Genomic DNA, 18,012 nt, shown 5'->3' with positions numbered 1-18,012 from the left:
CATAAAACAACATTAAACTCTTCATACAACACCACCAGAGCTCTTGGGTAACACTGTAGAGCAATAATATTTTGAAAACAATCTTTTTCTTCTAAGCCGCAGGTCTCAATAACTGGCTTAAACTATTCAGTAAACCATGCTGTTCCTTTATAGCACACAGGCAGAATAGATTGAGGATAATTATTTTTTAATAGATGGGGGGGTCTCCCTATGTTTCCCAGGCTGGTCTCGAACTCTTGTGTTCAAGTGATCCCTCTGCCTTGGCTTCCCAAATGCTGGGATCACAGGCGTGAGCTACCGCACTTGGCTGATTTAGCATCATTTGTAAGGGTTGTAGGATTTTCGGCATGGTAAATGAGCACTGGCTTCAACTTAAAAGTCACCAGCTGCATTAGCCCCTAACAAGAGGGTCAGCCAGCCCTTTGAAGCTTTGAAGCCAGGCATTGACTTCTCTCTAGCTATAAAAGTCCTAGAAGGCATCTTCTTCCACTTCTATAGAAGGCTGTTTTGTCTACAGTGAAAATCTATTGTTTAGTGTAGCCACTTTCATCAATTATCTTAGCTAGATCTGGATAACTTGTTGCAGCCTCTTCTTTAACACTTGCTGCTTCACCTTGCACTTCTGTGTTATGGAAACAGTTTCTTTCCTTAAACCTCATGACTTCCAACTTTTCTGCAGGTTCCCCTAGTCTTCATGGAAAAGAGAGCCTTGTTTGGGATCAGGCTTTGGCTTAAGAAAATTCTGTGGCTTGTCTGATGTTCTATTCAGACCACTAACACTCTATATATCAGCAACAAGGCTTTCACTTTATCATTTGTGTGTTGACTGGAGTAGCACTTGTAATTTCCTTCAAGAACTTTTCCTATGCATTCACAACTTGGTTAACTATCTCCAGAGGCATAGTTTCTGGTCTGTATTGGCTTTCAACATGCTTTCCTCACTAAGCTTAATAATCATTTCTAGCTTTTGATTTAAAGTGAGAGATGTGCAACTCCTTTCACTTGAACACTTAGAGGCTACTGGAGGATTATTAATTGGACTAATTTCAATGTTGCTGTATCTCAGGGACCACGGAAGCCCAAGGGGAGGAAGAAAAACAGGGAAAAAACTGGTTGGTGGTCCATTCAGAACACATAAACATTTATAGATTAAGTTGACTGTCTTATAGGGGTGTAGTTTGTGGTGTCCCAAAACAATGACAACAGTAACATCAAAGATCAGTGATCACAGATCACCATAACAGATATAATAATAATGAAAAAATTTGAAGTATTAAGATTACCAAGATGTAACACAATGGTAAGAAGTGAGCACATACTGTTGGGAAAATGGTACCAATAGGCTTATTGGACAAATGGTGGCCACAAACCTTCAATGTGTAAAAAGCACAATATATATGAAATACAATAAAATGAGCCATGCCCGCATCTGGCTCTAACTGCTTCTTTGCATCTTTACTTCTTTATGAGGGCTCCCATGACAAACAAAACTTGTAAAATAAATGTGCATGCTTTTCTCCTGTTAATCTAACTTATGTCAATTTCATTATTGGACCCAGTTGGGACCTTAAGAGGATGAAGGTGGGGTTTTTCTAACACTACATTCTCTGTTAGAATATACTTATTTTTAAAAATTCTTAGAAAACGGATACCTTAAAAATGGCAAATATTTTATTTCAGAGGCCATTTATGAACTCTAACGGCCTTCAACAGGGAATTAATTATGCTTGGCTATTATGAAAATCATATAGTAACATAAAAAAATAGATTTTACCAAAGAAAGTTTTTAAAAGCTTACTACATGAAGATTATTTTTATGTGTTAGATATATGTGTATGTAACATCTTATAGTTAATCCTCACTTATTATTCATAAGTTCTTGGAAACTATGACTTTGAGCAAAGTAAGGTATACCAAAACCAATTTTTTTCCATCAACAATAAAATAACATTGAACAAAAATGTTTTCCTTACGGTTGTGGTTTCCAAAAACCTATTAATGACATTAAATGAGAATGTGCTGTACCGAAAGGCATTAAAGAAAAACAAAAAAAACTGATGTGCTGAGTTGTAGATTACAGAGAATTTTTTTAAGTACATAAATGTTTCAATTTTCAAAGAAACTGAAAGTGCTTCTTTTCATATATCTCTATATACATTTCACTTTTGAAGTGCTAAGTAGCAAACCCATTTAGAAATCAGGAGAAAAGCAAAGGAATGCTGTTTAATGCCTACTACTAGAGAAGTCTTCACCATAAGACAGAATTTTGAACCTAAAGAAATTATGGATCATGATATATTTGTGCCTCAGGATTATTCTCTCCTTAAAGGCACAGAAAGTACAGTTCCTGAGTTTCTACCATCTTCTATCTACTATTACTAATTACTAACTAAAGAATCCATCACAATTTTAAACTTGGAAGGGTCCTTCAAGACTATTTAGTCTGAGCCGGGCGCAGTGGCTCATGCCTGTAATCCCAGCACTTTGGGAGGCCAAGGAGGGAGGATCGCCTGAGGTCAGGAGTTGGAGATCAGCCTGGCCAACATGGCAAAACCCCGTCTCTACAAAAAATAGAAAAATTAGCTGGGTGTAGTGGCAGGCACCTGTAATCCCTGCTACTCGGGAGGCTGAGGCAGGGAGAATTCTTTGAACCCGGGAGGCAGAGGCTCCAGTGAGCCAAGATCTTGCCACTAAACTTCAGCCTGGGCAACAGAACAAGACTCCATCTCAAAAAAAAAAAAAAAAAAGTCGTAAGGCAGTTTAAAGTCAATCTTTTGCTAGTATGCTCTGCATAGTTCCCTATTACTAACCAAAGTCTAATTGTTGGGCTGCTTTTTAAACTGAGGGCTCTTCTATTTTATCAAAGAAGAAGGAATCTTCGATATGCCAAAGTTCAGCATAATGAAGCCTTTATTTACAACATGCCACACTATTTGGAAAATCAGGATTTCATTTAAAAAATAAAGTGAACTGGTTTTTTTTTTTTTTTTTTTCCTATCAAAGATGTTTTTGGGGCCAGGGGAACTGGGAAAAACTGGACACCAGAGGTGTGGCCCCAATCTGGGACTGGGAGGATAAATAAGAACACTTCAGCAGAGACCCAGGCAAGGTGCAGAAGGGCAGGCCTGCAAGGCTCAACCTGGAGCATGTCAGGAAGCAAACTGGCTCAATCTCAAAGTGTAGTAAAGAGCAGAGTCAAGAAATGAAGAAAAACCAATATAATCGTAATGAAACTTCTGTTTGCCCCTGGGGCACATCACAGACAGGGAGTAACCAGAAGCAAGAGAGGCAGTTTGTGAGTCAGTTTAGAGAGCCACAGCTTGGACAGGATGTAGCACTACTCAGCTGGGCCATCTTCAGGACCAAGAACCAAGTGTACTCAGGGGATGCAGAGAAGAGGGATCAGAGCACCAGTCCCACAGCAGAACCTCTGTATTAGTGCCTAGGACTGCTGAAACAAAGTGCCACATACTGGGTAGCTTAAAACAACAGATATTTACTGTCTCACAGTTCTGGAGGGTAGAAGTCTGAAATCAAGGTGTTATCAGAGTCAGGCTCCCTCTGAAAACTGTAGAGAGGAATCTTTCTTTGTCTCTTCCTGGCTTTGGTTCTGCCACCAATCTTGGGCATTCCTTGGCTTGTGGATGCATCACTCCAATTCTGTCTTCACGTGGTGTTCTCCCTGTGTTTCTGTCTTCACCTGGACACTAATCAAATTGCATTAGGGACCCACCCTACTCCAGTGTGACCTCATCTTAACTAATTACATCTGCCATGACCCTATTTTCAAATAAGGTCACAGTCTGAGGTACTGGGGATGAGGACTTCTAAACATCTCTTGGGGTGGTGGTGGGGCGGGGGAAAACTGAACCAATTACACCCTCGTTGAGGTGCCCAAGGCTCACCCTCAGCCAGAGGGATCCTAATGTTCTAGGTCATTCTGAATACCGGGTGCTAATTAATGTGAAAGAAAAACAGGAAAGAATTTATCTATGGTGTCAAAAGTCAGAATAGTGGTAACATGTGAGGAGTAATAGTGACTGGGTGGGAACACATGGTACCCTTCTGGAGGGCCAGTACTGTCCTATTTCTTCATCTGGAGGCAGCCTGCCTGGGTGCATTCACTGTAAGGAAATTTACTGAACTATACTTACATGCTTTGTGTACTCCTCTGTATGTCTGATGTATTTCCATAAAAACTTTACAAAACATTAGAGAAGATGGAGCTATCCAAGAAATAGGGGTCTTGGAAGCCCAGCTAGGACCTCAGGGAGGGGCATTATCTGGGAGGAGTTACACAGCCAGGAGTTGGCAGCTCAGCCCTGCTGGTTCAGACACTTGAGTTGTCTGTTCACCTGAGAAGCAGAATTCTTAAGAGGCTGCTTTGTAACTGGAAATGAAGTAATTCATTTAAATTAAGAAAAAAAATGGGCCAGGCATAGTGGCTTATGCCTGTAATCCTAGCACTTTGTGACGCTGAGGTGGATAGATCGCCCAGAGGTCAGGAGGTGGAGAACAGCCTGGGTAACATGGTGAAACCCCATCTCCACGAAAAATACCAAAAAAAAAAAAAAAAAAAAAATGCGCTAGGCATAGTGGCTCACATCTATATTCCTAGCTACTCTAGAGGCTGAGGCTTGAGCTAGGAAGGGAGGTTGCAGTGAGCCAAGATTGCGCCCCTATACTCCAGCCTGGGCGACAGAGCAAGACCCTGTCTCAGAAAAAAAAAAGAGCATGGCATGGTTGCTGATGCCTGTAATCCCAGCACTTTGGGAGGCAGATCACCTGAGGTCAGGAGTTTGAGACCAGCCTGACTGACATGGGCAAACCCAGTCTCTACTAAAAATAAAAAACAAAATTAGGTGGGCGTGGTGGCACATGCCTGTAATCCCAGCTACTCAAGAGGCTAAGGGAGCAGAACCGCTTAACCCAGTAGGCGGAGGTTGCGGTGAGCTCAGATCACGCCATTGCACTCCAGCCTGGGCAACAAGAGCAAAACTCCATCACAAAAAGAAAAAGAAAGAAAAAAGAAAGAAAGAAAAACAAAAGAAAAAGAAAAATATAAAGGCCAAGAAGTTTGTATATTTGAACCGGTAGATTGGCAACTTCTACAGGCAAATCCATGAGTGATAATTTAAAAGTTGTTTAGTAAGCATGGACCCCACAATAAGGGTATGATCTCCCCTGCACAGTGCTGGAAATATGCTGATATTCTGCTTCGCTCTGTTTTCCTAGCCTCCTTGCAGATCTCTCCCCGACATTCCACTTTCAGGCTAATTAAAGTTCAAGTAAGTTATAGAGTTGTTTCTTTCACATCTAATTCTTCTCCGGGAATTTTGAGCTCTTGTGGTTAGGATGTTTGGGGTCCTAATGCTTAATTTCCAAGGAAGAGGAAACACCACAGAAAGACAGAGTTAAAATCTACTGGACAACACTCAAACTTACGAAACATATTTTTGGAGTAAAAATGTAAAATTTTTTAGAGCTAAATATTAACATCAGATATTGTATAAGCTATGAATAACACATTGATATATCAAATCAAAGGAGTGGAGAGGGGAAGGAAGCCAAAACTTAATTGCAATGCCAACAAAGAAATACAAATCAAATATTGATGAAAATGTGTATGTACATTATGATACACATAATTGTGGAAAATGAAACAGTGAATAGAAAGCACTTGGCTTTCTACTGTGGAAAATATATGAAGAGGGTACTGAAAGGTTCAAGGCCACACATTTGTAGTGATCCTCTTGACTTCTCATTGGATGTCTCCATCCCGTCAAAGCCCATCTCTGCTATCAAACTTCATACAGAATCCCCTGCCTCAAAACTCACCAATGACACTTCACATTTCTATCCTTCAAACACTCAAGTTATTAAAAGTGAGAGTGCTAAGTATCAATTATGTATTACCTTACTAATGTTTTCATCATATTCTGGTAAAAACAGCAATTGCAAGGAATGTATTACATGCTATATTGTAAACCCCAAGTCCAAGTTTAGAAGCAACTGCAGAATTTACCTGTTATAAATTGTTTATATAGACCTACTTCCCTAAGTGCCTTATAGAGAGGTATAAATACATAAGCCATAGGCCTCTAAGTCTGTTCCAGTTGGCTCCTATGGCCTGTCCTGTCTCATCTCCTGAAATGCTTGACTCTCGACAATGTGCTCTAGTAACACCAAATTTTGTGCACTTCTCAATCCTTCTTGGCACTGTTTCATGTCTTAGCACCTCTGGTCATACTGTTCCTGCTGCCCGGAATGTTCTCCCTCTCCTCTCACCCTGCCCCCCAATTCCCCTCCCACAACATTCCCACTCCCTGATATAAACTGGAATCATCTGTTGGGATTCCGTTCTTCAAGGAGGACTTCCCTTTCTATCTCTACCCTGTATTTGGATGATGACACACAGGAGTCCAAGCAAGCACATGTAAAGCTGTTTCAATGACAGAGATAACTACGATGCTCCTACGTTTTGAATCACAAAACAACCACATCTCAGATTTTAAAATGTTAAGTTTTTCAAGGACATTTGGAGAGAACGGTTTTTGCTCCTTAAGCCTAGTTTATTCTGAAACATTCACAGCTCTATTCGACCTACAGATTTTCTTCCCCCAACTCCACTTAAAAACATATGTACATACATGCATGCTCACACACACACACACACACACACACACACACACTGAATCCCTCTACTATATGTCCATGGATCCCTTTATAATAGCAGAGTACTTGGCACATGATAGACATCAAGTATTTGTTGCTATTCACTAAAGAATGATGAAATATAATAACATAGGTAGTTTAACATAGTCCAAAGGGAAGCCAGGTGCTAAGAGGAAACAGACCTGAGAAAAAATTAGAGGTATATAAGACCAATCAGAAAGATTTTCTGGAGAAAGTCAATTTTTAACTAATTGAGGAAGAATAGAATTGTCATAATAGCTATAAAAACAGAGTTATAATAGCAATAGTGGCAGATAACACTGATTAAATATTTGACATTTGGCAGAAACTATGCTCAAATATTTGTATGTGTTTTTTCCATTGTCGTAATTACTGTGATGTGGATATTATTTCAAATTTATAGATTAGGAAAGTAAGGCTCCGAGAAGTTAGGCAAATTGTTCAGAACCATGCAATGATAAGCCATGAAGCTGGAAACTGAACACATGTTCTAATCTGGCTTAGATGGTAGAGTGTGACGGGGAGAATGGCACTGAGTGTCAAAGAACAGCCTTAGCTACAGCACTAGGAGGCCTGTGTGGCTACAGGGTCAAACAGGACAATAAAGTTAGCAAGTTTTGAGATGGCAGAAAACCTCAAAAATCAGCGGGAGAAATTCTCTGGATTTTTGAGAAGAAAAATAACAAAAATCATGCTTGAGGAAGGTTATGATGAAAGGTATATGTCCAGGAATATTGATGGTCATAATTAGAGAGCTTGAATATAAGACTTTTGTAAGAATATGATCTTTTATTCTATGACTAAAGCAGAAGAGCCACACACAGCAAATTTGTAAAAAAAAAAAAAAAAAAAGTTTTTTGCAATAAGAGAGTCAGACTTGTCCTCCAGAAAATTCAGTACCTGCAAAATACTTATAGTTACTTGATGATCAGAAAACACACATATCTCCTTACATACTGTTTATCAAAAAATCCAATTATTTATCATTTAATTGTAGCATAGCTGGGATAAAACAAGAATAATTAGCTAAATCACTTTGACATCTACTTGAAATATCAGCTTTAAATATTAAAAATATTTTGACAGCAATGTCCTTTATCTCACTAGATCATTTACAACAGAAAGCTCCTTTAACTATCACAATCTATCAAGTAACTAAGATTATAAATTATATTTAATCGCTGCTCTAAAATGTAGTTGAAAAATGCATTTGTACCCTATTGAATGCCTGTATTATCTATCACCTCACTGCTCTCCTCTAAATGCAACTGGATAACCCATCTTACAGCTTTTAAATGCAATGAGTTATCCACAAAAAAGAGGGAATTAAAAAAATAAAATCTATGATTGGCCCTATGCGAACCATAGAAAATGTACACATTCCCTATATCTGCTTTCTCCACCCCTTAATACATTAAGGACTCTTACATATTAGAGTTGCATAAGAGTTTAATAAAAGGATTTGAGACTTCCTTCTAGGTTTCCTGCCTAAATATTTGCAATGGAATATTTCCTAAGCTTAAAACTCCATTAAGAAGTCAGAAGCAACAGGCTGATACCTCTTAAGACTACAATCTAATGGTATGAGAAAGGGGATTTCATAGAATCAGCTCAAAGACAAGAGGTCTGTGTTTATATGGCATTTTGCATGGGGGTTTTGTTTTTTTTTTGTTTTGGTTTGGTTTTTGTTTGTTTTCTGTCTAATTTCCATCCGTTCAAGTCTGCTACTGGTTATTTCTTGTGTTCTGCTAGCTTTAGGCTTGGTTAGCTCTTGTTCCTCTAGTTCCTCTAGATATGAAGTTAGGCTGCTAATTTGGGATCTTTTTGAATTTTTGATGTAGGCATTTAGCACTATAAACTTCCCTCTTAGCAGTGCTTTAGCTGTGTCCCAGAGATCTGGTATGCTGTATCTTTGTTCTCATTAGTTTCAAAGAACGTTTTGATTTCTGCCTTAATTTCACTGTTTTCCGAAAAGTCATTCAGGAGCAAGTTCTTTAATTTTCATATAATTGTACGGTTTTGAGTTATTTTCTTAGTATTGATTTATATTTTTATCGTGTTGTGGTCTGAGAGTGTGGTTGGTATGATTTTCGTTTTTTTGAATTTGCTGAGGATTGTTTTATATCCATTTGTGTGGTTGATTTTAGAGTATGTGCCATGTGCAGATGAGAAGAACGTATATTCTGTCATTTTTTGGTGGAGAGTTCTGTAGATGTCTATTAGGTACATTCTTCAAGTTCAGGTCCTGAATATCTTTGCTAGTTTTTGGCCTTGATTATCTGTCTAATACTGCCAGTGGGGTGTTAAAGTCTCCCACTGTGATTGTGTGGAAATCTAAGTCTCTTCATAGGTCTTACCTTGTGAATCCGGGTGCTCCTGTGTTGACGGCATATATATTTTGGACAGTTAGGTCTTCCTGTTGAATTGAACCCTTTACCATCATATAATGCCCATCTGTATTAGTTCATTCTCACACTGCTATAAAGAAATACCTGAGTTTGGGCACAGAGGCTTATGCCTGTAATCCCGACACTTTGGGAGGCCGAGGCAGGAGGATTGCTTGAGCCCAGAAGTTCAAGACTAGCCTGGGCAACTCAGTGAGACCCCATCTCTACGAATAACTTTTTTAAAAATTAGCCGGGTGTGGCAGTGTGTACTGCAGTCCCAGCTACCTAGGAGGCTGGTATGGTAAGATTGCCTGTGCCCATGAGGTTGAGGCTTCAGTGAACAATGATTGTGCCACTGCACTCCAGCTGGTTCAACAGAGTGAGACCCTATTTAAAAAAAAAGAAAGAAAGAAATACCTGAAACTAGGTAATATACAAAGAAAAGAGGTTTAATTGGCTCATGGTTCTGCAGGCTGTACAGAAAGCACAGCTGGGAGGCCTCAGGAAACTTACAGAAGCCTCCTGGCAAAAGGTGAAGGGGAAGCAGGCACATCTTACACAATTGGAGTAGGAGGAAAGGTGGGGCTGGGTGGGGGTGCAGCAGCTAAACAACCAGATCTTGTGAGAACTCACTCAATATTACAAGAACAGCACCCACGAGGATGGTGTTAAACCATTAGAAACTGCCCCCCATGATCCAATTACCTCCCACCAGGCCCCACCTCCAGCACTGAGGATGATAATTGAATATGAGATTTGGGTGGGGACACAGATCCAAACCATATCACTATCTTTGTCTTTTTTCGTCTTTGTTGGTTTAAAATCTGTTTTGTCTAAAATTAGAATAGCAACCTCTGCTTTTTTCTGTTTTCCATTTGCTTGCCAGACTTTTCTCCATCCTTTTACTTTAAGCCCTTGGATATCAATGAATGTGAGATCAGGCTCCTGAGGTTTCAGGTTTTATGCCACTGTGTTAATCGGAAAAGCCAAAAGTTAGTTGTTTTGTATGCTAGTTAAGTATGTAAGTTAACAATAGGCCAAAGAATCTCAAAAATAATTTTCTCTCTAAAAATTGTGCCAAGCCTCCCTAGATACTAATAGAGTGGTGATGATGAGACATCCTGAAATCAAAGGACAAGAGGATAAAAGGAATACTGTACAGGTTTCTCTGAGCCCTGCCTGTCTTTGTGATATTCCTGTGCTCTGCCATAGGGAAAAGAGAGGGGAAATCAGTTATGGCCAATTAGTGGGAAGAAAAAAAGGCAACTATGAGTAGAAATTTGTGTGTTTGTGTGTGTGAGAGAGAGAAACAGAGACAGAGAGACAGGAAAGGGCCGCGTGTGGTGGCTCACACCTGTAATTGCAACACTTTAGGAGGCCGAAGTGGGTGGATCACCTGAGTTCAGGAGTTCAAGACCGGCCTGGCCAACATGGCGAAACCCCATCTCTACTAAAAAATATACAAAAAAATAGCCAGGTGTGGTGGCGTGTGCCTGTAATACCAGCTACTTGGGAGGCTGAGACAGGAGAATCACTGAAATGCAGGAGGCAGAGGTTTCAGTGAGCAGAGATAAAGCCACTGCACTCCAGCCTGGGCGACAGAGCAAGACTCCATCTCAAAAACAAAGAAAAAGAAGAGACAGGAAAGCCCATCACCACTGGGTGAAGACTGAATTAGGCTCTCATCAAAAATCTCCAGGCATCCCATTTTAATTAGAATACAATTCAAATTCCACAAAATCTGCCTTCCTATCTTACTGACGGCATCTCCTCCCACTCCCTCTTTTGCACTCTTTTTTCACTACCTGTTGTCTTAACTACTCTCTTCTCACACTGCACCTTCTGTTTCTCAAACAACCCAAATTCACTCATGCCTCAGGGCCTTTGCAGGTGCTGGTACCTCTATCTGCCATGCCCTTAACCTTCTGTGCTCCACTTGCCTGGCTCCTTCTCATCATTCACGTCTCAGCTCAAATATCCCCTCCTCGGATAAGCTCTCTGACTGCTCTAAAGTAGCTTCCTCTATACCCCTCTCGATCACACCTCCATAATGTACTGTCTTTCTGACAGTCATTCTATCTGAAATACAGTTTCATGTACTTGTATCTTATTTATTGACTCTGTCCCCATAAAACATATGCTCTGTAAGAGCAAGGGCTTTGCTGTGTCCAACACACCAACACGGGACACAGCAAAGCCCCTGCGTCCCCCCACCCCCCGCTCCCCCGCCACAAGAACACTTCTTGTTACATGGTGGACACTCAGTAAATGTAGGATGACCATTAGGGAAGTCCCACCTCAATGTTCACATGGAATAACACCCAAAGTCCACTGAAAAAAACACTTTCTGCTGGGCGCGGTGGCTCAAGCCTGTAATCCCAGCACTTTGGGAGGCCGAGACGGGCGGATCACGAGGTCAGGAGATCAAGACCATCCTGGCTAACACGGTGAAACCCCGTCTCTACTAAAAATACAAAAAACTAGCCGGGCGAGGTGGCGGGCGCCTGTAGTCCCAGCTACTCGGGAGGCTGAGGCAGGAGAATGGCGTGAACCCGGGAGGCGGAGCTTGCAGTGAACCGAGATCCGGCCACTGCAGCCCGGGCGACAGAGTGAGACTCCGTCTCAAAAAAAAAAAAAAAAAAAAAAAAAAAAAAAAAACACTTTCTGCTCCCTTATTGCCCCCATCTTTCAGCATAGTGACTCTGACCCACAGCCATAAGAACTCCAGGCCTGTTTCCACAACGTGTGGAAGGTGAGAATAACCCTGCCACCTCTGGAGGAATCTCCAGCTTCCTTGCCATCTCCTCATCTGGGGGCCTTGTTCTTACCATATCCTAAAGATCTTTCCATTCCCAACCAAATAAAAAGTAAATCAATGTTTAAAACATCTTTCAAAGCCCAGCACTAAATACATTGGAAAGTATGCAACGATGCTATCTGTATACTTTGTCTAAGGCCAAGCATATAAGAACGGGAAAAAGAAAATGGGGGAGAAGGTAACTTTTCACTCAGCTTTTCAATGTTTTTAAGAAAATCTCCTAAGGGCTGGGTGCTTTCCTTTCCCTCTTTCTCAGTGGTCCAGGAAGAGGAAAGCCCCTGGTCAGATACGAAAGTTTGTGGCAGTAAAAAGGTAAACTGGACAATCCCCCTAGATGACCAAAATCTCTCCAAGAAAAAGAAACATGGGCACAAGGAAGAAAACCAGATCTTACTGATCCTGTTATCTTTTACTTTCACAACGTCACCACCAGAATCTCAGCCCTTCTTAGCCTGATTATAGGACAGTCAAGTTCCTGACCAAGGCTGAGACACTGCAGCTAATTCAGTACTGAGGTGTCACCATCAGGGGAAAGAACTCCAGCTACCCCACAATGGTGTGGGGAACCCCTAAGGGTTAAATTGGAAACTGTGATGTGTGATGTGTGCTATTATCCATCACAGTTGGGACAGACAGGAGAGAATGTTTCATTTCAACTGTGAGGGTGGGGATGTAACCCTGGGAAAATGTCTTCCAGGTAACATGTAGCTTGAGGTGTATTCAGAAAGGAAAGGACTTTTGGAATATGCCCATTGAAGACAGCATAAACTCCTAGATTTTGCCAGACCCTGCTCACCTAAGTGGCACATCAGAGATGTGCGGAAGATAGAAGGTACCTGGCTGGTGAAAGTCTAAAGTTGTCACAAGGAAGGCAAAATACACAGACCACCTATTCAAGAAGCCCAGCCTGGGGATAACTAGAAAGGTATATTCAGACTAAGGTATATATAAATTGAGGATATGCCAGGCAAAGGAGAAAGATATGCACAAGAAATGGAAGAATGTGTGCATAATGTACACTACAGAGGATTCCTGCGATGGTGTAGGCAGAGGTAGAGTCAAACCTTTATGTGAGCCACTGCAACTCAACCTAAGGCAATCTTGGTTTTTTAAGCTATAAATGTGGCTAAAAATTCCTTTCTTGCAGGAGTTTTGTCAGGAAGATTAAATAAAATAGCATATGAAAACACACCGAAAATCAGAGTGGGTGCCAAATAGGAGTTCCATGCTTCCTTCACCTTCTCAATAAGCATCACCTAAAATGCAGGCTAAACAGATCTCTGGTCCCCAAACCTGGATGGAAGCACAATTTCCATGGAAGCCATCTGGCAGTCTGCATGGTTAGCAGATGACGCTTATCAGGGAAATGTGGGAAACACGGCAGTACTCACTTCTTCTCCCATAAGGTTCCACATGATGTGGAACACAGAAATGTCTCCAACAGAAGAAAACAGCTGTGAAATCCAGTCCTCTGCCACTGAATAAGAACACCTACAATTTACAATTTCACAGGAGAAAGACTGATGTTTTTAAACGGTATGTCTCTTAATGGTATTCTTCTGTCAATGCTGTCTATTCTTGAGCCTCAAAGGTTTTTATTATTTTTTTAATTGATTTAGGGCATAAGAACAAACTATCTCCAACAAATCTGCTGAAATGTAGTCAAAATTGCAGTCCCATTTTACCGCACCATGTAAACAACATATGGTGCTATCTGGGACTTGAGGAACTATAGTAAAAACACAGTTCACATCACAAGGAATGAAGATCTCCCCTCCCAGGCTACATGACCAGGAGAACAACTTAGGAAACCAGACCAAGGCAACACTTTCTAGAAAAATTCTCTTCTTATAAGCAAAGTTGCCATTATCTAAAAAGCCTCTGTGGAATTTGGCGTTACTCAGAGACAATAAACTAAATAACATCTTTTTTCGCAGATCTTGGTATGAAAAGCGTTCTTAGTGAAACAAAAAAGAAGCAACAACCAACTTGCAAAAGTCAAATCGGCATGCTTTCAAACAGAAAATAACCTGGCAGCCTGAGCAGATTTTCCCAAATATTTAACATCTCCCTGTAAATAAAAAGACAGCTTTATGGTCTGCAACTAGGTGAGGAAGATTGAGGACCGGAAAGTCAAACATTGGGGCTAGCCTAAAAGAGGTGGCCCCTGGAGACCCGAAGAGTTATGAGGCTCAAAGGTCAGCGTGAACACCAGACCACAGAGCACGAGGAGCTTCCAGCAGAGCTGCAGTTTCCTTAACTATCCACCCACTCATAGCACCCAGCTGGTCCTCGTAAGGCAAATGGGACTTGCGAGTTTAGAATCGGTGTGATTTCGGATACACTAGCAGTCACCATGTTATTTTCATCCCTACCCCCACACAGTGTTTTTAAACATCATCTTTCAACGGCAACCTCTTCTCCCCCGCCTGCTCCTCCCCAGCGCCCCCGCCAACCCCCGCTACTGAAAATCCCAAAGAAGGTGCTTTGGGTTTGTTTTTGGTTTCTGGGCGTCGCTTTCCATAGGTTTTCTTTTAAGCCAAAATAACAGCACACAAGAAAGACGCTTGAGATTGCTGGGATCTCCGGAACCGGCGGCCGCAAAATGACAAGTTGCTTCGCCCTTATCTTGAAAATTAACAGCAGCCCAAACACTGCAATTTACTCACCGTCCTCCTTTCTCCTAAGCTGCCTCGCTGCTTGTTTTGTTAGGTCTAGTTCTACTGTGGAGGGAAGAAGGGTTTCTCGAAAAACTTTATACGGTAAGAGACCCGAACCTTCCAGACCCCTCAACCCTCCTCGCGTACAGACCCTTTTACAAGAAAACAATAGTGAACGAGGAGCTGGACACTCCTCTTGGCTTCCCAATTGCATAACCCCGCCGGCGATTCGACAAAAGAGGGTCCCAGAGCACACTATCTCGGCCCCCACGGCTCCTGGGCTTACCCGCGAGGCTGCGCGCCCCTCCCGCCCTTCACTGGGGCTCCAGGATTCCCGGGCGCCCTCTCGGCGGTGGCTGCTGCGCACCCCGGGTGGCTCGCGGGTCCCAGCGCTCATGGCCCCTTTACGCCTCCGCACGCCACCTCCTTGGTGCTGGCAGGGTATGTGGAGGGGTAAACAGCGCTCCGTGTCCCCACCCCCAACCCTGAGCCTCAGAGGCTGCAAAGCCGGAGGGTCCGGGCAGCACAGACCCTAGGCCGCCCGGACCCCGGCCCAGGACGCGGTCTCCCCGCACCCCAAATCTCCCTCACCCGGGCAATGCAAACCCGCAGCGAAGCCGGCCGGCGAAAGGGACCCGCCGAGGCCCAGGAGCGGCGACCGCAGAGGCGCGCCGGGCTCCGCGACCTGGGGGGCCGCTGCTCTCAGCCCGTCCGCGCCGCTCACTCCAGCCGGCTGCTGCCTCTCTCGCGGCGCCTGCCGCATCGGGCCGCAGAAGCCCGAGGCCGGCGGAAACCAGAGGAAGGTGGCGCGGGCCAGGGGCGGCGCGGGCACGATTCCTTCCCCCCGGATCCGGCGGGGGAGCAGAGGAGGGAGCAGCGCTGCCGGGACTCTCAGGCTCCCGCCAGCCAGGATCCCGGGCGACTGCGCTGAGCGCCTCCGGAGTCGCGGGAAGCTCCTCCTGCTCCGCGGCTGGCGCCAGTTGCACGGTGGCCGCGGTCGCCCCCAAATTCGAGGAGGAAGGTGCAAAGTGGTGGGAGGCTGCGGGCCTCGCTATTCCAGGGGAGGTAGGGGGCCGAGGCGGGAGCGCAGCCAAATCCCTACCTTTCGGGCGGGGCGGACACCAGCCGCGCGCCCTCGCCGGGCGCCGGGACCGGAAAATCACCGCGAAGGGAGGGACGAGGAAAGGCGGCGGGTGGCTTCAGGACAAGGTAGGAGGATCGATTTCCACAGCCAAGAAGACACTCCCATCCCGCCCTGGTTTGTTTGGAAAGCTGCAGGAGCTAAAGTGAGGGGTGGCCGGGTACTCCCCTTCCCCGCCCGGCTGGCAGGCGGCAGAAGTAAATACTGAGGCGTGTCGCGCCGCGGACTGACTGTGACACAAGGCTCAGCAAAAGGTTTGGTCCCTATCAGAAGAGGCGGAGTGTTCAGAGAGCTCCTTAATTCCGTGGCTCTGCCCTTCAAGGGCAAATGTGTTCCTACTTTTTATCTTTTGAAGGAGATAATTAGGGAGAACGAAGGTGGAACGTGCTTTTTGCCTTTTCTTTTCTCTCCATAGGAAAAAACCCTACGTTATTTATGTCCTCTTACTTGGATGGCTCTGACTACTTTTTATAATGTGTTTGTCAAATAATTCCTTGTCTAGAAACATTCAGGTCATAGCTCCAACCTTTGGGCACTGAGCAGTGTAATCACGTGTGATCAAATGACCCCAGAGAGAAGACCCACGGACTTGGATGTAATTCAAAGTTGGCAACGTGTCACGAACTGGAACAAAGTCCTTCATCTGTGATGAATTTTCTGGTATTTGTCTTTTTTTTTTTTTTTTTTTTTTTTTTTGAGACAGAATCTCGCTTTGTCACCCAGGCTGGGGTACAGTAGTATGATGTTGGCTCACTGCAAACTCCGCCTTCCGAGCTCAAGCGATTCTCCTGCCTCAGCCTCCCGAGAAGCTGGGATTACGGGCGCGCCCCACCCCGCCCAGCTAGTTTTTGTAGTTTTAGTAGAGATGAGGTTTCACTGTGTTGGCCAGGCTGATTTCAAACTCCTAACCTCAAATGATCCACTCGCCTCCACCTCCCAAAGTGCTCTGGTATTTGTCTTCATTGTAACAACAGCCCTAGGAGGTACCATTTGTTATTTTCCCAATCTTACTTAAAAAAAAAAAAAAAAAAACATAAAACATAAAACAAAAAAAACTGGCGGGGCGTGGTGGCTCACACCTGTAATCCCAGCACTTTGGGAGGCTGAGGCGGGCGGATCACGAGGTCAGGAGTTCCAGATCAGCCTGACCAACATGGTGAAACCCCGTCTCTCCTTAAAATACAAAAATTAGCCAGGCGTGGTGCTGCGCACCTGTAATCTCAGCTACTCAGGAAGCTGAGGCAGAAGAATCACTTGAACTCCGGGAGGCAGAAGTCGTAGTGCACTGAGATGGCGCCATTGCGCTCCAGCTTGGGCGACAGAGCGAGATTCTGTCTAAAAAAAAAAATCTCAGCAGGTTCAGATTATTTATATTCTTTGCCCTTTCTACAGATTGCCTTTGACATAACCCACACAGATTTTGTAATTTTAAACGTGGCTCTTGAGACATCAAGATAGTGAAAGAGTTTGGGGGAATTTATCTGAACTGACTGGTATTGAGGTTTACTTTGCTCTTTTAATTTCTCCTGGATTCTTCTTTGACCTCTTCTTCATGATCTTAAAAACCAAAACTGGGCCAGGCGCGGTGGCTCACGCCTGTAATCTCAGCACTTTAGGAGGCCAAGGCGGGCGGATCATGAGGTCAGGAGATCGAGACCATCCTGGCTAACGTGGTGAAACCCCGTCTCTACTAAAAAATACAAAAAAAAAAAAAATTAGCCGGGCGAGGTGGCGGGCGCCTGTAGTCCCAGCTACTCAGGAGGCTGAGGCAGGAGAATGGCGTGAATCTGGGAGGCGGAGCATGCAGTGAGCCGAGATAGCGCCACTGCACTCCAGCCTGGGTGACAGAGCGAGACTCCATCTCAAAAAAAAACCAAAACTGTATTTCACCTCATCCACCCTAGCCTTCCGGACTTTTTGAATCTGCAAAGTAACGTGCAAAGGAGAGAGGCTATCTGCTGTTCTGAGGTGATGTTTGTGTTTCCTATGTGGTAGTGGCCAGTAGTGACTACTGTTGACCCCAACCTAGTTCAAAAGCTGCCTCTTCTGCTGACCTGCTGTGTGACTTTGAGCAAGTGGCATCACCACGGTGGGCTTCTTTTGTGTCAGGTGTAAAGTGAGATAATACAGCTTTTCTTGAAGGGCGATTAGGATTAAAGCAGTCTCTGTTGTAAAGAAGGTTTGGCACGGTGCTTGCCCCCAAAACCATCAATTCAGGAAGTAAAATGTTGACTTTAAAAATAACACTAAAAATATTAACTACCAGTCATTGCCCACCATGAGTCAGCCACCCCCCATGCATTGTACCTT

At 43.6% G+C, this 18,012-nt stretch overlaps 1 protein-coding gene across 9 annotated transcripts in view; it reads right to left on the bottom strand.

The window, feature by feature from the left end:
- Positions 1 to 15,765, bottom strand: part of ST3GAL6 (ST3 beta-galactoside alpha-2,3-sialyltransferase 6) — a 60,217-nt gene extending 44,452 nt beyond the window's left edge. For 5 of the 9 annotated variants that reach the window (XR_012090523.1, XM_007986081.3, XM_038003226.2 and 2 more), the window contains exon 1: positions 15,153 to 15,341. Coding sequence is in view for 1 of the 9 variants with exons in the window: in XM_007986079.3 (XP_007984270.1) it covers positions 15,153 to 15,324 (172 nt within the window). In the remaining 8 variants the exon portion in view is untranslated. Of the gene's footprint in view, positions 1 to 15,152; positions 15,342 to 15,663 lie in introns of those variants that run through there. The other 4 variants (XM_007986082.3, XM_038003225.2, XM_038003227.2 and 1 more) reach the window with 3 other exon arrangements.
- Between the last annotated feature and the right edge of the window lie 2,247 nt (positions 15,766 to 18,012).

This window comes from Chlorocebus sabaeus, chromosome 22 (assembly GCF_047675955.1).
Source record: "Chlorocebus sabaeus isolate Y175 chromosome 22, mChlSab1.0.hap1, whole genome shotgun sequence".
Taxonomy (NCBI): domain Eukaryota; kingdom Metazoa; phylum Chordata; class Mammalia; order Primates; family Cercopithecidae; genus Chlorocebus; species Chlorocebus sabaeus.
Note: the sequence above shows the minus strand (reverse complement) of the source record. Positions and strands in the feature narration are given on the sequence as shown.